The sequence below is a fragment of the Nematostella vectensis genome, chromosome 2 (assembly GCF_932526225.1).
Source record: "Nematostella vectensis chromosome 2, jaNemVect1.1, whole genome shotgun sequence".
NCBI classification, from domain to species: Eukaryota; Metazoa; Cnidaria; class Anthozoa; order Actiniaria; family Edwardsiidae; genus Nematostella; species Nematostella vectensis.
The window spans coordinates 10,244,444-10,263,921 of NC_064035.1; the positions used below are offsets into that span (position 1 = coordinate 10,244,444).

At 39.2% G+C, this 19,478-nt stretch overlaps 4 protein-coding genes across 8 annotated transcripts; 2 read left to right on the forward strand and 2 right to left on the reverse strand.

Annotated features, from left to right (window-relative positions):
- Positions 1-43: 43 nt before the first annotated feature.
- On the reverse strand, positions 44-2,394 carry LOC5521298 (pyridoxal phosphate phosphatase PHOSPHO2). 3 transcript variants are annotated; one of them, XM_032366312.2, is made up of 3 exons: positions 2,315-2,346; positions 1,835-1,948; positions 44-833 (listed from the first exon to the last, which is right to left on the reverse strand). In XM_032366312.2, the coding sequence occupies exon 3, from the start codon at positions 822-824 to the stop codon at positions 84-86; it is 741 nt and encodes a 246-aa protein (XP_032222203.1). In that variant the 5' UTR covers positions 825-833; positions 1,835-1,948; positions 2,315-2,346; the 3' UTR covers positions 44-83. The 3 variants fall into 3 exon arrangements, with proteins under 3 accessions (XP_032222203.1, XP_048579410.1, XP_032222204.1); XM_048723453.1 differs by lacking the exon at positions 1,835-1,948 and having other exon boundaries at positions 2,315-2,394; XM_032366313.1 differs by lacking the exon at positions 1,835-1,948 and having other exon boundaries at positions 2,333-2,344.
- Positions 2,384-6,891, forward strand: LOC5521183 (protein CFAP210). The gene is made up of 15 exons (XM_032366310.2): positions 2,384-2,523; positions 2,594-2,646; positions 2,755-2,910; positions 3,571-3,624; positions 3,706-3,825; positions 4,024-4,140; positions 4,302-4,390; positions 4,649-4,826; positions 5,107-5,181; positions 5,293-5,336; positions 5,419-5,539; positions 5,689-5,760; positions 5,873-5,956; positions 6,145-6,225; positions 6,390-6,891. Exons 1-15 carry the CDS (start codon positions 2,409-2,411, stop codon positions 6,747-6,749), a joined length of 1,719 nt encoding a protein of 572 aa, XP_032222201.2. The 5' UTR covers positions 2,384-2,408; the 3' UTR covers positions 6,750-6,891.
- A 520-nt stretch (positions 6,892-7,411) lies between these two features.
- LOC5521182 (serine hydrolase-like protein 2) lies at positions 7,412-8,874 on the reverse strand. Its single transcript, XM_001640929.3, has one exon. It carries the CDS (start codon positions 8,575-8,577, stop codon positions 7,633-7,635), a length of 945 nt encoding a protein of 314 aa, XP_001640979.2. The 5' UTR covers positions 8,578-8,874; the 3' UTR covers positions 7,412-7,632.
- A 5,607-nt stretch (positions 8,875-14,481) lies between these two features.
- On the forward strand, positions 14,482-18,887 carry LOC5521181 (ribonuclease kappa-B). 3 transcript variants are annotated; one of them, XM_001641053.3, is made up of 4 exons: positions 14,482-14,642; positions 14,754-14,848; positions 15,253-15,348; positions 18,027-18,887. In XM_001641053.3, exons 1-4 carry the CDS (start codon positions 14,571-14,573, stop codon positions 18,040-18,042), a joined length of 279 nt encoding a protein of 92 aa, XP_001641103.2. In that variant the 5' UTR covers positions 14,482-14,570; the 3' UTR covers positions 18,043-18,887. The 3 variants fall into 3 exon arrangements, with proteins under 3 accessions (XP_001641103.2, XP_032222412.1, XP_032222413.1); XM_032366521.2 differs by lacking the exon at positions 18,027-18,887 and adding an exon at positions 17,174-17,624; XM_032366522.2 differs by lacking the exon at positions 18,027-18,887 and adding an exon at positions 15,928-16,554.
- The last annotated feature ends 591 nt before the right edge of the window (positions 18,888-19,478 follow it).

Consider the following 19,478-nt stretch of genomic DNA (forward strand, 5'->3'; position numbering starts at 1 on the left):
AGTCAATAGATACACAACCTTTTTTACCACTAAATCAAAAGTGTAAAGAGGAAGCCACATTTATTTTCAACAATGCCACTGTATTACATTGTGTTATCACATGCCCATAACGTTTGTAAAAAATCTAAGACCTCGATGCCTGAATTCCAAGGAACAACCTCAGCAGCAACTCCTGGACTGGCCTCATTTAACTTCTTTAACAGTGTATAGCCCTCTCTTGCAAACACATAATCACCTTTTTCTAATCCAACTGATGGGCAATAGTCACCCGAACCATCTCCAAGATATACAATGCTATCAAATGGCCCATCCCCTTTTGCTAGTTGCTTGTTGATAAAAGTCTTTAGCGCCTGCATCTTGCAAAGATTCTTGGGGCACATTCTGCAGGTGTGATTGTGGTAATGCTCCACATGTAAACATCCCTTTTGGCCCCACCATGCTGGGTTTGTAAACACGTCTGTGAAGCAACTATCTAACTTGTCTCTTAGAAGCAGATGCTCTATGAAGTATGTGTTTGAGTCTGAGATTATGATACATTGAACTCCAACTTCCTTAAGAAATATGCAGGTTTCTTTCATTCCTTCCATAAATTGCAGGCTTTCAAAACATTTATTGAAATCTGCCTGAGTGAAGCCATTTGCGTGCAACAATTGAAATGCACTATCCATGATGTCCGTCCAGCACCATCCATCCTTCCTACAGCGGCGAATTAATTCCATTGTTTTAGGGTATAGTTTAGTTATCCATGTGTCAGTGTTACCATCAACAAGTGTGTGGTCAAAGTCAAAAACTGCCAAGTGCTTGCCAATGTTCCATTTGCTCATTTTAGTGCCCTTTAAGAGATGAAAAGCATATCAAAACATGTTGCAACAAACAAATTAGTGTTTAAAATCTGGTTCTCTATAAATGCTTTAAACTCTACTGCATAAGAAAAAAAAAATAAAAGATCTCCCCTGAGATACCTTGATCTGCATAAACACTAGAATCATTTGAAAATTTGATGCAACTATTGCACAATCACCCACTAAATTTAGAAAGACAAAAAGATGTACAATGCATGTGACTTGAAAAAACCTTTGAAATCTAAACTATTTCAGCGATTACTTATATACTTAGGCTGGATTCATGTCATGCTCCTGCTGTGCCAAATCTAATAGGCAACTTCAAGTAACCAGGTCATGTGACTTTTTGGGTGGCAAATTTGTGTGTGATCTGGCTTTTAGTGGGAAAATAACAACAAAGAGCAACTTATTTGGTGCTTACGTAAAAGATAGAAAAATTTTTCATCAGAGTTCTCTGGCATGATAGGGGCAGTGTGCTTAGTTTGGCTTGAATTTGTCACTCAAAAAGTCACATGATCAGTTACTTAAATCCAACTATTGTTTGGATTGGGCACATGAACAGTTTGATGTCTGCTACACCAGTCAAGCTGAATGACAAAAACATGAAACCAATTCAAACAGCAAGTTTTTAATGTGCTGAATCAAATACCCTTTTTATGGCCGTTTTTATACTAGAGACAGTAGAGATGTATTAAGCATCAATGCATCCAGATGAGTTTGGGCTAGCATTTTTAAGCACGTCTTTTTACTTTGTCCAGCATAAAGATGGGCCTTGGATGCATTAAATGTGAGGACATCATGTCATCTTGAAGACACTTAGATGCATTATATGTTATAACGTTATGCCCTCTGGAAGACACTGAGTTTGTCTCGCATTTATACCACATGAACTATCCAGAAGAAACATTATACGCCTGGATGCATTATACATCTCTAGTATAGAAACAACCATTTTGTGCAACAGAAACTCCAAATCATGTCAAATTAGTTACCTGCAACCTTTAAGGGTGCTTTAATTAGTGTGACGTCTGAATTAACATTGATCCCAATGTCTTTGTGCCAAAACAAGTATTCGGCATGGCAGGAACATGATGTTTGAATTGGGCCTTTATTATTTTGCGTAAAATAAGAATAACAAGTTAGATTAATGGTTAAGTTTTTATCATAATTCTCAAAATAAATTGCTCATTCTAAGAAAAGTTGATTTTTAAATTGTATTTTTTTCTCATTGCATTGTATTTTAATTGTATTTCCTTCATATTTTATTCATTGGTACGACCAACATTGGCTGAGCGGGTTTTCTGGGACGTTTTATCATAGAGAGGGTTTTGTGGTCAACCTTTCTGGTTGATTACCAAATGCCACCCTTAAAAAAGCCCCCTTAAAATAACAAATGAAGTTAATCACGATTTTGAAATCATTATATAGTATATGGGGCCATCATTTCGCTAAATAATGAGATTATTACCCACCAATATTTTGAAGTAGACCAATATTTTGAAGTAGAAGTGTAGTGATTGTATCCCATAGGCCTTTTCGGTCTACCTTATCCCTGTTTCTCCCGTCATGCGTCACGGTGGTGGATTTTGTTGTCAAGGCAACGCCGGGAACATACAGAACAGAGAAAGCGCGAAGATGGCGACGCGAATAACATACGGCCGGCGAGAGGGAAAATTACGAGGTATTTTGAGAACTTTATCAAGCTTGTATTATATGACCATGTCCATTGACATAATTGATATTGATTTTAGATTACGGAGAGCCCCAGATTAGCATTATTCCGGAGGGGATGACCGAAAGAGATGTGAGTAATGTTCACTGTGTCTTTTTACGCTGTTAGTCTTATTATTGTCTTCTTGTATTTTATTTTAGTTATATCACGGTATTTATTGAAGGTTTCATGTCTTCAAAGGTCACTGTCATACAGCCTAAAGACTGGACTCGCATACAAAACAGTCTTGCACGCTATAACAAGGATGTGGCCAGGCAAAAAGCAATCAAAGAGGAAAAACTGGCCTTGCATAATATCTCCAACGAAATGGTCAAACACTGGGATAACACGATCGAGGTTGGTTTATTTGCTTAGAGAGCATAATGTAATATATTTTTGAGGATTATGGCGTCAGAAGCTTCTTCGTAGCATGTTGTGTTAATATGGGGTTGCTATTTGCTGAAAAAAAAAATAGTGTAGTTGTGATATGGGTTGTACGAAAGTACGCCTGTTTTTGTTGGGCTGAATTGATTGGGGAGAGAGGTGAGGTTGGCAGAGGAAATGCTCTCTTTTTCAACTCATATTGTCTATCCCACATTTATTTGTACAATACATATGGGTTGGACCTATCCAGTGTGCACAGGTAGTGTTTTTATAGATGATTGAGGTTGTACTGTTCGTACCCCCTCCCCAAAGGACTGTTTAACCATAGTTGTAATTTAGATGTTATTTTCTTTATACAGTGAAACCTTGGTGCAATGATATTGCAAGGGACTGATAAATTGCTTTATTATATTGAGAGTTTCATTAAATAAAGATGATTTCCTAATTTTTTGGATGGTGGGACCAGAATCCAATTTCATTATTTTATCAATTGTTATTGCTATTTCGAGGTTCCACTGTACATCTCTTCCCCTACCATCCTATAAAAAAATCAAACCCTGTAAATACCTGACCAGTTTTCGACTGACAATACCTCCTATCAAGCTCGTACTTATTGACTATTTTTTTTTTCAGGGTCTGAGAAATAAGAAACTCCAAGCCAGAAAAATAAGAGAGGAGAAAGAGGAGGTAAGTTAAATACAAAATGAGATTAAATCCGTTAAGGAGTAATACCACTTCAATGTGATACTTATTTCTCTCAATTTTCAGGCTGAGCGAGTAAAAATTGACATTGAAGAAGCTAAGCACCAAGCGCAAAAGAGAAAAGAAGCAATTGAGAAAGCCAAGACTCAGCAATACTACCAAACAGATCGTGTGAAGACTTTCCATGTAAGTAGATTTTTTCTTCAGTTTTGGATGTTGAGTGTTTTGCCATTTACTTAAGTCATGAATGAGACATGGCTATTATCATTCTCTTGACCAAATGACTGTAATTTTTCTCTAGAGCACATTGGTATTGAATGAAGCCATGCATGAGATTCTTCTTATTATTATTCTGTTGATCTTATCTCTGACATTTTTCTCTAGAGTGCATTGTTGTTAACTGAAGTCATGAAAGAGAGAGAGGCTCAAGTCAAGATGAAAAAAGGGCAGACGAATGCAGATAAAATACGGGAGGCACATGTCCTAAGACTCCAGCAAAGGGTAAGAAATAATGGTAGACCTTTTGAACTTTTATGATAAACCTGATTGCAACACCATCTTTTACATTGTTATCAAGCAAAGTAAATCCTACTACCCCCTGCATTTGAGTAAATGTAGTACTCTAAGTCAATCCTCATTATGGATATTTGGGTTCTTTTCAGCAATTCGAAGAAGCTATTAGGGAAGACCAAAAGAGAGCACTTGAAAGATATAATGCCCGCAGAGAGGTTGCAGATTTTCAGCTTTTCCAGTAAGTATTGCTTCTTTTTCTGTTTGAGAAAAAAGGAGGTTTGTATCCAGGGGGTGCAAGGGTTTGAACGAAGGCCAAAGGTTCTCTTTTGGTTTTCAATAGACGTGCTATTTGTAGACAAAACTATGAAGCATAAGCTATAGATCACTCTGGTATGTAGCCAAATTCGACAATAAACCTTTTTGTTTTTTTTTCTGGAGTGGTCAGATTTTTATCAGAGAACTCACTACTTCCCCTTTTCATTGATTTTCTTTTTAGAGTAAAAGACCACATTGAGGAAAATCATCTAGCTAAAGACATGGACATGCAAGAGGGACAGAACATCAAACAACAAGTGGATATGTATGAGTCAGCAAAGAAAATTATTGAAGAACAAAGAAGACAGGAAAAGATTCAGTTGATGAAAGACCACCAGTCTCATTTGTCCAAACGCAAGGTGTGTAAAGATTAAATAGTCATTGACAGATGCATGTGGTTTGTTGCCCCCCCCCCCCCCCCCCCCCGAATATAATTTTAGAAGAAGTTTACAAGGGCTGAAATTCATAAAATTTCTGCAAGCTTTATGTAATAGTGCCCACTTTTCAGATAGAAGGAAATCGTTGATCTGCCCCTGATATTACATGTAGTAAAAGTGGCTGTTTTCTCTTTGTAATACATGATGTGTCTGTAACCGGAAATTCTTAGTTTCTTATCTATTGTTGCCCTATTTTTTAAAGGAACTGCAAGAATTTGAACGCAAGAAGCAAGAGGAAGAAGATGAGGAGATTAGGCAATTTGTTTATGCAAAGAAAGTAAGCTATTGTTGAATGTCATGCCACTCTTTTGCCAAAATATTGTTGTTTACAACTTTTGTATCCTTGTGATCAGATCCCAGCTCAAATATTAATTTTCCTTTTTAACAGAAAATGTCGAAAATGCGCAAAGAAAAAGAAACAGAGCTATTCAAGTGAGTATTTCTTTTTTCTCTAGGTAGTAATTTATACAAAGAAAAACACCAACGCTTATTTACCTAAACAATTTTTACTTAGTGCCTTCCAAGACCACACTAATAGGATGCGACAGAAGCTTGCTGACCAGATGCAGCAGAAAGTGGATGATGAAGATGAGCGAATCGCCAAGGCTCTGGCTGAAAGAGAAGCCAAGCGAGAAGTAAGTTTGTCACATTTAGACATTTTTAGACATTGATAACTAATTGACTAGTTAACAGTCTGAATCAAAGCCTAGTCTTGGAAAGAGCTTTTGGGTGTAGAGATTCAGGTGAGTAAAGATTTGAACTCCCTACTCTTTTTTATTTAAAGGCTGAAGAAAGAGCCAAGTTTGAGGCAGACATGAAGGAGAAGAGAGGAATTCATGAGCATCGTATCTCTATGGTTAGTACAGGCACTTGTTTTTCATAAACCGCTGGGTATCAAAACAGCAATGTACTTCCTTCAACCATTTTTATTTCTACAAGGTCTTTACCAGTTGTTTATGTGTTTACAGATGAGGGAAAGTGAAAGAAAGGCAGCAGAAGAAGCCAAGAGAGACCAAGAAATCCTCAGAAAGCGTGTGGAGTCAGATAAACTGGTATGTAACATGTAAACGGCAAAGGCCATTTCACCACGTTAAAAACAAAATCAGCCATGGTTCTCCAAGACATCCAACAGAAACTTTGGTGTGCTTAATTAATATAGTGTATTAAAACATGAAGTTTTGTATATTTTGTATTTCAGGTCTTGCAAATTTCTAAATTTGTAAATTCTTTATGTGTTTAGTACCATGCAAAGCAAGTTGAGAAAAAGCTAGAAAAACTTCACGAGACAAAGAATTTGAAGACGTTCCAGATGGATCAAGTGGTAAGTAACTCACTATATACCAATAACCAGCCTTGTTCGTCTGAGGAATTCCTTTCTAAGAAATATGCGTGAAAAACGCTATCCTTCATCTAGCCATCATCCCACAATCCAATAAACAACAACAATTATAATTTTCACTCATTTTTTCCTATTTGTTGTTTTAGGGTGAACGCAAGGTTCGTAAAGAACAAGAAAAAGTGTCTGACCTGAAGACAGATCTCGCAAATGACATGCTCCTGCGAGAAGAAGAACTTCAGTTCCAAGAATACGCCCAGCATGTTATATCCGAGGAGCGTAAGCGAGGGCGTAACCCTTACCCCCTCATCAAGGCGGCTCAGGAGGGACCCGGAGGGGGAAGGGGTCCCAAGTATGAGGGCAAGAACGGACTTAGACCAAGCTTCCTCGTCAGTGATGGTACTGGTGTCCAGTTACCCAATTACGCCAACGCCACCACGCAAGGAAGCCATACGCGCATTTACGGAGACCCAGGAAAAAGCCGTAAACGACTTGGATTTACTTGGTAGAAGAATTCTACACTGGAATTTAAAATTTGTAGTAGAAACAAACAAGATATGTTTTGGGGATTTAGTGCTGATGGGAATGTTTTTATACTCTGTATATACAACTAAAAGTTTGGTAAATGTAAATAAATGAATTGCTACTACATATTGTTGTGTTAATTGCTACACGTAGCTGCACACTTAATGATCGGCGTGATCTTCGCGGCCAAGAAATATAAGTTTCAGTCAAGATCTCGAGACAACCTCTTAGACCAAGAGAGGAGAGCAAAAATTCTATTATTCGTTTTTATGTTATCCAAAATAAACAATGTCTCGCCAAGTAAAATCAGTCTGTCTACACTAGGTAGAACATTCACACACCTCATCCAATAATTGCTTATCAGTATCACCGACGGCGGTCATTTACACAACGGTTCTAATAACCAAGAAATGAACTCCTGCTAAAATACTACTCTTCTTACAACTGAAGCTAGCTACGTTTGAGGTTCTGGAAGTAGGTTGGTTCCTACATTAGGACTTTATAAGGGCTCATTGGCCCCTAGACTATCTGTTTTTGAGGGAGTCGTAGCGAACTTGCACCAGGAGAGCAGGGGCGGCGGAGTGGTCCCATAAGTGGGTGGGTAGTGGTTTCATGGGGAGGGGTGGTTCCAGGGTTGGTAGTGGTTTCAAATTCTGAAGCGCAATTTATAAGAACGCGGGGGATAACCTAGGCTTTTATGCGCAGGATTTTAAACTGTTCAACAAATTTGTTGTCGGTTGCTTATGTACCGCTTGAAACCCTAAAAACGTTCATATATAAAAAAAAAAAACCCTGTCCAAAAGAGTTGGGAGGCGCCCCCCTGCCCCTCCCCTTACGCCGCCCCTTGAGATGATGCATGTAGAATTTCTAGAGCTTACACGATATACTCCTGGACGCACGTCTATCCAAATACTCTCGAATGACTCTCGCTACCACCTCGGGCTCGTTCAGATGCACAAAGTGATTACCAGGTACCTCGTGGTGAAAATACTCACTCGCGTGTTGTTTTATCACGTCAAGACGAGCCCGTATGTAATCGTCTTGAATACGGAACATGGGGTGGCAGTCGTTCCCACGGACGACTAACACACTGCAGCATATTCCAGTAAGAATTGAATTAATCATTTCTTGGGATAAGATCATGAAATTTCCACGAACATCGCGGTTTTTTGCAGGTTTCAATCTTTGGTCTATATCCAATCTGTAGCCGTCCTGTTCTGGAATACCACTTCGGCTCATTAGTCGCTCTGCTGACTCCTTTGTTATGTCGGGGTTTTTGTTCATCAATCTCTGGACAAGTTGATGAAATTTTGCTACTTGTTGCCTTGGCTGTAGTTTTTGTTTATAGTGGATTCTCGAAAGGTCGTCAGCACACTCTCGAAGAACTTCTCGCGCTAGATTTTCGCCCGCAACAGACGGTCCACGGTATTCAATCAAAATAAGATCAATTACTTCGCTTGGGAATGTTCCCGCATATAACGCTGCGACACTTGCACCCATACTATGACCGATCATTGAGAATTTGACCCATCCGAGTTGGACCACTACTTTTCTGACATCCAAGACCCAATCCAAGAAGGTATAAGCAGTTCCAGCAGGGCGACGGGACGACATGCCGTGTCCCGGAAAATCGAATGCCACCAGCGTGACTTCTTTCTCCAACAGCGGAGCGAGGGACGAAAAAGTTTCCACATTATCAAGCCACCCGTGAAGTCCTAAGAATTTTTTCTCTCCTCTTCCCCAAGATTTTGCTGCTATAGTTCCCCATGGGACAGGGAACGATAACGCATATGAAGTGTCTTTGTAGGCCATGGTGTTTGGAGACCCACGTTCTTTAGTGTTAGTGAAATGTGATTACAAATTCAAATTAGCCTTTTCAGCCTTCTGTTGTTTGCTTGGCCAATTCACTTGTTGTCGAATGGAACCTTGTAGGCGCCACATCAGTCAATAAATTGTTAAATCATGATATCGTAAGCAATAAGTTTTTGCCAGGACTAAAAAAAATGGAAAGAAAAACTATTATTTTCTTAATTATGGTAATCCAAAGATGATTGCAAACATATTATTATGTCGTTCAGTGCCATGCGACGACTGAAAGTCCTATCTCAGATCGGGGGTGACAGAGGATCGTTTAATATTCTCAAAAGTCTGGCGCATTGCCGCCAGCGGGAGCTATATGATCTTCACGGGGATGCGGGGTCACTCCCTCATCCGGCTTCCGAATGCTTTGACTGCACCTTGTTAAAATCCTGCGTACGCCCCTGGTTCCTCTCCCCTTTTCCTTTTAGATCTACTCCCCATACTCCACTTTCGTATAACAATACACGGAATCAAAAGTCGCAACGTTAGCAACGTTAGATTTTGTCGAAAATGGCGCCCACTTCTCCCCATATAATAAGAAAAGTTTCCATGTGGGAAGTAGGGAAGTAGAGACCCGAATATTTGTATTTCCGAACTATTTCTAATCACTTTTCCTCATAATGAAAAATATATCATTATACATTATTCAACCGCAGTTATAGTCCAGTCAATCTACGTAAAAAAGGGGTCAACATATATCGGACTAACACAAGGTTTTTTAACGGTGTCTTGCACACATATTTATAAAAAAAATAGGATAAAAAATTAACGTTTTTTGAATGTTTCAGTTATTTTGGGTAAAATGACATTTCGTTTTCATAAATGACTATACGTGATGTAAAACAGGTTCTTATACAAATAGTGCTTAGTGCCTCTTAATAATAATGTCATTGATTTAAAATCAAGAAAGTATATGGACACATTAAAGATGATTATATATTAAATTATAGTATATTTTTATATTATGGTATATAATGATTATATATTATATAACACCATCCTCATTATTCTGTGAAAATAGATTTTAATGTCGAAATTCTTTATAATTTCTTTTAAATTAAGACCCGATTGAGTGTGAATTAGTACACGATGACCCTTTGTAGTAGATTTGGATTTCGGCTCAGGTAGATGTCATGGGCTTCCATGTGGAATTATCGTCACCAACAGGAACGGTGATGATAATCGTGTGGACGATTTTACCGCAGCTGATAATGATTACATAATGTGCTTGATTCTCCTTCTAAAGACCCGTAAAGATAGAAACCTGTGGGTTTTGCCCAAAATAGATGAGCTATATCAGATAACGTTGATTTTTAGCCAGATCTTGTAGAAATATATATTTCTTATCATTTATAGTGGTATAAATTTGATTTTTTATAAGTATGTGTATTTTTCGTGATTTTCATGATTTGGGATTCCTGTGGTTTTCCATACAAGCCTTGTATGGGGAAATTCGGTGCGGTTTTTCGGGGTGTTTGCGTGCTCCGTTTTTTTTTAGACTTTTAGTATGTTATAAAGGGAGACTAAATTAATACAAAAACGTTGAAAAACCTTGTGTTGCTATTAGTCCGATCCAGGGGCTCATAAGTAGGGGCAATCAACTTCCCCACATTCTGGTACTGTATAGGTGTCACGGCGTTTCCTAGGATCAGGCTATTTTTAGACGCGCGGATTAGCCAATCAGATGAAAAATCGACTTTGTCTCAAGAAATCCAAAATGGCGGCCGAGAAGGGGCAAAACGATACTTGTTTTTCAAAGTCTTATACAATCGTCAAATGCCTCCTAATTTCTAACCCTTTTAGCCACAGAGAAAGAAACATTTTCTTACTAGCCTTGGACTATTATTTTTCTATAAGTGAACTCAAATGTTGGTACGAGTACATTTTTTCTTGTTCTAGCAAAAAAATAAGTGATCATTTGTATCGATCTCGAAATTCTCTCGCTGAAAGGCGATATTATCATTCATAAGGTTTTCGATACTGCTAGTTAACTAACAATATTGTTTATTTTAGATTTTGTTAAATATTTTTATTAAACGAGCTCTTCAAATCTGGAACTGTGTTTGTATCAACACCCATGACCTGTCCTGGACTCACTGTCCTGATCTGGTAAGAAATATCCATGTAAAAGTATACTAACATAAAAGGCAACCTCAATATGGATATTTGTGTCTTTTTGTCAATTCTATATCCATTTAATTCAAAAATCTATACTTGTTATTTATGATCTGTTATGAATACTTTGTTCAAATTTGACAATAGTGACCACTGACGTCGTTTCTCATTTGACCGCTTGGCTGACCAGAAACTATAATACGTTTTATAATCATTACAAAAAGGCAAGGAGGGTATAAAAGCATGCATATATGTATGCCTTGCTACCGTTATAGTAATGCACTTTCAGTTCTTGTTAAATCTTTCAGAAAAGCTCTTGTGGGGGAGATTATGCTGTCACTCAAACAGTCTGTTATTTCCCTGTAATAATAACAGTCGGTTATTTTGCTGTAGTTGATAATTATATGTAATGATAAGGAAAACATCCTTAAGTTTTTCTTTTAATGATAATATCTGCTTTATTAATGACTGTGTTTTGCTACTCAAAAAGCTTTATTGTTGACTTTTGTTTACTGTAAAATAACTTAGTTTAGACAACTCCTTATTTTAATTATCATTTTTTTAGTTAACTATTTTTTTAAGTTGTTTATATTAGCTGCAAACATGCAACTTTTACTATTAAATATTAACTGCAGGTATTGGCCTGCCAAAATATAGTATATTAAAAAGCACCTCTAAAGGGTGTCAACCTATTTCTTTTAAAGTCTGTATTTGTCTCTAACTGTTGACACAGTCCACAAGATCCAGCAGAATAGAAGTTGCCAAGTGGTTTTCTTCCTGTGCTTATTTGGCCCATTTTGTGTACATTCATTTGGCATGGTGTTAACACAACTTCTAAGAATCTGACATTTTTTGTGTTAGCTCGGGCTTAGCCCAGACAAAGCACACTCCAACAGAAGCTCGCGTGGACGCGCTAGTTCCTATGGGCGGGCTAGGATGGGGCCTAGGGGGGAGGTCACATGAGCGCGATAGCTTGGACTAGTGCGTACCACACCAACCCGGCGGTATAGCTTGCACAAGCGCGCTAGCCGAAAACCCCGAGTAATGCTTACATGAGCGACCAACAACTCCGGCGGCGGTGTCAATCAAGTAAGTTCATAGGTCGCGTAGCCGCCTGAAAGCAGTCCAGAAGAGGGCGAACCTAATCAGCTCCCGGCAATGCACGGCTTGCATAACCCATGCGTAGGATGCACATGGACCAACAGACCTGGCGGTGTCGCTCGCGGAGCGCTAGGTGGGGCTCAATGCAGACCTAACGGAACCCGCAGCATAGCTCGCGTGAGCGCTGAGAGTTGGACTGAGGGTGAACCTCAATTAGCCATCCGGCAATACATGGCTTGCACGAGCCTACATGGCTTGCACGCGGTGACGCCCGCATAAGCGCGGTATTATTTGGGGCTAAGGGCGGACCTAGCGAACCCCGCAGCACAGCTCGCGTGAGCGCGCTTGAGACTGAAGGCAAACCTCGCTTAGCCCCCAAGGCAATACAAGGCATGCCAGCACACGCAGTTTGGTGTCGCTGGCTTAGTCGCGCTAGATGGGGCTTAGTGCGGACCTCACAAACAAGGTGGCATAGCTCGCGTGAGCGCATGAACCTGTTTGGGACTGTAAGCGAACTTCATAGGCCCCCATGGGAACGAACACATAGCTTGCCCGAGCCTGGCTTGGGCTCGACGTGGACCAAAAATTTCCAAGGTGTCATTCGTCTAAACGCTCTAGATGAGACTAGAAGTAGAGACTTAACAAAGTACATGGCATGCATGAGCAATGTGCGGGCTCAACACACCGACGAATCCAGCGGTGTCGCTCGCATAAGGGCATTGAAGAAATAAAAAGGGGGGCAGACCAAACGAACCCCGCCGAATCGCTCGCGTGAGCGCAGTTGGGGGTGAAGGCGAAGCTCACAAGCCCCTCAGGTAGTACATAGCTTGCGGGAGCCTAGCTTGGGATCAACGTAGACCGGCGAATCTGGCGCTCGGGGTGGAACTGACAACCCTGCATCATGGGTTTCATCTGGTGGTGTCACTCGCATAATCACGCAAGGTGGAACTTAGAGGAACTTGCAGCATAGCTCGTGTGTTCGCCGGTGGCAACAGCAATACATGTCTTGCTTTAGCAAAGCGTGGGCTCAACGGACCTGTAATCCAGCGGTGCTGGTCGCCTGAGCAAGCTTTGTGGGGCTTTACGCGTACCTAACGAACCCCGCAGCATGGCTTGCGTGAAAGCGTGAACGCAGTCGAGACAGAGGGCGTACCTCTTCAGCATTCCAGGCAATGCAGCTAGGGGTGAGGGCAGACCTAATCAGCATTTCCGTCATCGCAACGCAAATAAGGGGTGGGGGGGGGGGGGGGGGGTGGGGCAAATGAAACGCACTTAGGGCTAATGGCAAACCTCCTCAATTCCAGGCAGCGCAATTAGGGCTAGTGGCGAACCTCATAGGCATTCCCGGTAACGCAACGCCATAACGGCAAACCTCATCAGCCTTTCAGGCAACCTTATGCAATAGGGGATGAGGGCAACACCTCATCCGTCTATCAGGCAACGCAACGCGATTCGGATTAAGGGCACAACATAATCAGTTTTTCAGGCAACGCAACGCAATTAGGGTTGAGGGCAAAACCTCAAGAAACCTTTCGGCAACGCAACGCAGTTAGGGCTGGGGGCAAACCTCATCAGCCATTTAGGCAACGCAATTAGGGCTGAGGGCTGAGGGGCGCATAGGCAGAAGCGCGAGAGCTGCAAAGGCAAAGGCCGCGAGGGAGGCAAAGACCACGAGGGCCACAAAGGCAACGGCCACGGGGGCCGCAAAGGCAAAGGTCGCAAGGGCCGCAAAGATAAAGGCCGCAAGGGCCGCAAAGATAATGGCTACATGGGCCGCAAAGGCCACCACTAGGTCACCAGGGCCGCAACAAGGCCACCAGGGCCGCAACTAGGCTATCAGGGCCGTAACTAGGGTACCAGGGCCGCAACTAGGACAACAGCGTCACAACTAGGCCGCAAGGGTCCGCAACTAGACCACTAGGGCCGAAACTAGGCGACCAGGGCCGCAACTAGGCCGCAGCAAAGCCGCAAGGGGCGCAACTAGGCCGCAAGGGCCGCAACTAGGCCAACAGCGCCACAACTAGGCCGCAAGGGGCGCAACTAGGCCAACAGGGCCGTAACTAGGGCACCAGAGCCGCAACTAGGCCAACAGCGCCACAACTAGGCCGCCGGGGCCGCAACTAGGCCACAAGGGGCCGCAACTAGGCCATGAAGGTCACAACTAGGCCACAAGGGGCCGCAACTAGGCCACGAAGGTCACAACTAGGCCGCAACTATAGACCGCAAGAGCCGCAACTAAGCCACCAGGGCCGCAACTTGGCCACCAAGGGCCGCAACAATAGGCCGCAATGGCCGCAACTAGGCCACCGAAGGCCATAACTATAGGCCACCAAGGGGCGCAACTATAGGCCGCAGGGGCCGCAACTATAGGCCACCAAGGCGCGCAACTAGGCCATAATAATAATAATATTATATAATAATAATATAATATTAATAATAATAATATTATAATATAATAATATTATAATATATAATAATAATAATATATAATAATAATATAAATATATAATATATACAGATAGAATCAAAAAGCCCAAACTATCGCGATCTCGTACCAGAAAAATGAAGTTTTTGGTGTATATATAGAATATAGAAACACTTGTATCTCACGGGCGTCCTGTGGTTTCAAATGGAAACGAGGCCAAGGAGGGTCACGTGAGATTCACGATCGGCCATGTTAGATTCTAACAAGGCCACGTAAATCAAACCTCATCCAAATCGCTTCAAAAATGGTCCGAATTTGTGGGCCAAAGCTCTCAAACTGCTGTTTTATTCTTAGTTTGTGGGGTGTTATTATGTTGGTATGTATATCGATGGACATTGCTGAATTTTGTTGTGTATAAGACAGTAAGAAATATCAATCGAATTGTCGTGATCCTCCTCACAAATTAGTTTCCCCTCGTCGTTTTCAGCTTCTTTTGGGCGTTTTCTTTAAAACGAAAAGCATAGCCTTGGTCGAGGATATACCGAAAGATAAAGGCGACGCAGGCTTCTCAAGCACAGCAAAGTAAGTTAATCTAGTCACGAATTTCTCATCAGAACAATTCAAATATTTTCTGCATCTTCACGATATCACGAGTTTCCCTTCTGTCAAATCGTGCTAGTATTTTTTCACAATCATCAACACATTAAAGATGGTACTCTTTATTCCTTCAAAATAAACTAAGAAGCTTTACCACAACGGAAGCGATCTTTTTATTGGAACTTAACCAACCTTTTATTGGAACAAATTATGGGAAAATGTATAAATTGCAAGGAGAGGGGGCTGGTGGGGATGGTTTGATGCGGAATCTGAGAGGAGGGGGGTGTTACTGGTTGGGATGGCTACGCCTACCTGACTCATATTTTAATTATTCTAAAATACGCCATACTAGTCATGCGAATACTCACATCCTTCATTTTCGTATGCAGAAATTGCTTTATTGCTGCTGGAATATATGGGGTTACATTAATAATATCAATACATCAGAAGTGGGTAAATGCAAGAACTGGGGACACACAGAAATTGTAAGTAGACCCATATCTTAACTATTGAAAGGCTAAAAGTTTTAACCCAATGACAATTTTAATCCACCCTGAATAGGTAACTTATTATTATTGAATATGCAATTTCCATGCCTAGAAATCCATGTGATTGTTTGAAAATTTTGAGAAAAAAAGACATTTTTCTCTCCAAATCTAAGCAAGCAGTATTTTTTGTTGCTTTCAAATTAGCAACAAATACCCCTAACCTATTCATCTCTTTCAATGCAATAACAATAGTGTTAACTGGGCATCTCTTATTTATCTTCAAACTAGCAAGGAAAACAACAAAAATTGTGCATTGATGGTTAATGTGCTTGCTGTACAGTTGTTTATCATAATATACTGCTCACTAACTTTAGATACCAAAGGTAGAATAAAGTGAATGTTTTGCTTATTGCGTGGATAATGAATGTGTGAATAACAAATGCTTTGCAAGCTGCTTCTAACTCGCTTATCATAGCTAGAGTTTGTGGATAACCTCAGTTGTTGAGGCGGTAAAGTTATTCTTAGTTGAGTGTAACTTTTAGTTGTTGCATAATTTCCCTTCTTTGCCTACTGCAGGTAAAGGCCTGAAGATGCATCTTTCAATCCATGGACTGTCAGCTTTCCTATACCTTATTAATTCAAGATTCATCAGATATACTTCACTTTACTCAATAGTTAAACACATTTTAGTGATTCTGGTCAATTTATGATATATTTAGGGTATAAGTGGAAGATAAATTGTACATATATTATTAAAGAATAACATGAGAGGAAATCAGCTACCTATGGGGATATTATAAGTTGGTGTTAATGTTTTAGAAACATGCATGAAACAATGTCCATGCATCACAAAGTGTTGTTTAGAAATTTCATGAGATGCACAAAATGAGTTTATCGTTGAAGAATATATAATGCTATTAAACAATTTTAAGTTTGTTAAAGTGTTTATTTTGTATTAAATAATTAGTAAATTATAAATATTTTTTCTTTTACTTTCATCGTTCTTTGTATAAAATATCCAATTTTATGGTGATGAAAATGTTCAGATTCTCCATTCATTTCCTTATAATTGATTCTACTAAATCTTATTCTATTCACCGTGCTTCTTAAGTTAAGAAGTCATCTTAGTTGACTGAATTTTCAATTTTACCATATTGTACTCCTTATTCTCTCTTGAGCTTACAATAAAACCCATTCATAAGAGATCTTGTGTTTTTCTATGTAGTGTTACTAACACAGATGTAAACAGCTTTTTCTGGAGAAAACCATTCATAGTTTCAGTTTTTTCTATTGCTAAAGTTTATTGTCAGTTTTGAAGTAATATTGTAAAAACCCTATTCAATTTATTTTTTGTCTCAATTCAATTTGAAGGGATTAAATTGAAAGAACAAAATAAAAACAAGATGACAAATAAGGCTGGGAAACAAGATTATGCCTATATCTTTCAGAAAACATCTTTCATTGATTGGATTAACAGGTCAAAAGATTATAAAGTAAGAAATCAAAGTGTCCCAGGCTGGCCAAACAAAACTAGCCTAACCTGCAAAAACATTAACTGATTTTTATAGTTCATAAATGATAGATGGGCTTGTTCTCTAGTGATTGGTTTAAACTGCAGGTCTTAGCACAATAACTCACCTGCTAAAGTCTCACTAACAATAGCTGTTCATTGATCCTATCTAGTGACTACATATATTTCGTTTGATAAAATAATTGTAATTTACCTTTGATTTACTTGATCCTAGTGATTTTTATCTGATAATTGAATCGTGATTTTATATCCAAACTATGATTAGTAATACTTCACTTTTCCTGATTTCAGGGTTGTGGCATAGGACATATGGTGATAGAGAATCTCAAGTTAACTGTATATTAATTACTTTGTGCAGTTTGTAAAAAATAATGAAATCACAACAGTCTACATTTGTTCCCTTTTGTACATAAATCCAAATTGGTGCATGGTGTTTAATGTTTTTTTTTATAGAAAATAGGTACAAGAAGCATGTCTTGTAAAACATTCTAAAAATATACTAGAGTAAATTGTGTGTAGTTATTCAGTCAAATTTTGCAATTTGAAGTCTCATGTTACACTGTACAATTACTCTTTGCAAACTAAGTTCAAGCTAGTTAGATTGTTTGATGAATGCTCATTCTTTTATCCCTTTGTCAGATTCTTAAAGATTCTTCACAATACAATCATTGTACTTAAATTTACCTTAGTTTAATGTAAAAAATGTGAAGAGAAGAAATATATATATATACTAGCAGCCTCATATGAGTTTCTTTTTTTCATATTACATTGAATAACTATGAATCATCACATGCCCAAATGCCAATTCAAGCTTGTGTTGATTTATAGCTTGTCTACACCACACCTTTGCAGACATTCTAGTCTTTTACAGCTTGTCTGTAGTTTTTCTAGTTATACCACATAGTCTGCAGTGCGCAGGGGGTCCTTTTCTTAAATAGTGATTTGCAATTAACTTTCAAGAGCAGTCTCTGATTATAGGAAGGGGTGAAATTCATAAATTTGTGTGGGCTTGTTTTTTTTAAAGGGAAGTTAAAGTATTAGTGAAATCTGAACTCCCTTGAAATATCTAGTTCTTAAATGTTATTTAACCATAATCAGTTGATATATGTTTTAATTTTGTTTTCTTTTTTTGTTTCTGTTTCAGTTATATTCAAGCTTAATGAACTCTAATATAGGAGCGGATAGGTGGAGTAACAACATATAACAATATCAAATTATTATCCCCTTGAAAAACACAAGAAAAGTTCCTGAATTGTTATCCACAACACGATTCAGGTGTTCAAATAATTTTTATGTACACCATAAGTATTGGAATACAAAAATCAGTTCCAAGACTGATCACTGCTAATTGGTATTATTTATTTGTAAAAATATAGATGATAAGTCAACTCAGTGCATGACGATATATGCATACTTCTCTGTATACAGTAGTGGATATGCCATTTTAGGCGGTACTTGGTGTTATCATCGCGAAAACCATCTCCTTTCGGTGACGGGCGCCATCTTGTATTTTAACGTTCACGGGGGGGGGGAGAGAGCAAAAACACTCGCCCTAGGAACCATGCGGCTTATAATACAAGATGGTGCCTGATAACCGAATGGAGAGGGTTTTCCATAATAATAACACCAAGTTCCACCTGCAAGCAGGCTAATGCCATTTGTGCTGACGAAGTTTTTTATATTGGTGGATACTCCATTATCCTTTATGGCACATACAGGCCGGTGGGTGCACTCCCTGCTGGTATGAGATGTATGGTAGCTCAAATCCACAAGTTTTCCTTATGTCCTATTTTTTTATATAGAGATCCAGGAAAGGGCACATCTGTCAGAAATGAACCTTGATGTGTTAATTTATGTATAGTCTTAATAGTTATTGTTGACATATGTTCTTTATGAGTTTTTGAAATAATCATCAGATACCACACCTAACCAATTTACTTAGAAACAATGATTATGTGAGATATATTGTGATCCCTGATCCAAAGCTACCACTCCCTCCCCTGCCTAAAAAAAAGATAAATAATACAATGTTGCACTGAAAGACCTAATCCCCTGAGGGAGGGGATGTTCTAGGGGAAAAGGGGCAGGGGGTATAGTTTTCCAATTCCAAGAGGTTGCTTTTACAAATTCTGGACTAATACTCTGGGGCTGGTTGCCACAAAGCAGGTTAGCGCTAAACCAGGAATAAATATGGCTATCTTGACATTTGATTGGATAAAAAGGGCATTCATCCCTGGGTAGCGTTTACCTTTTCTAGTAACCTACTCCTAGTCTTAAAAAAATCATTGTTTACGGATTTTCCTTGTGAAGCTTGCCTCTCCTTTGAAAATTAACAAAAATAAAAGATACTATAATAAATAAAAAAGCTGTGTAATGTAAAACCTAAAAATAGAAGTAAATTTATTAAAACAAAAATAGGGCAAATGGCAGTTCTACGGCAAAAATGACACATTGGTAACTAACTGAATTTTAAAACAAATGATAGGGGAGGTTTGAATATTTTAAAATTATTTTTTACAGATAGAAATAAACCTGTTAAAACAAAAATAGGGCAATTGGCAGTTCTACGACAAAAATGAAAGATGTGAAACTCCTT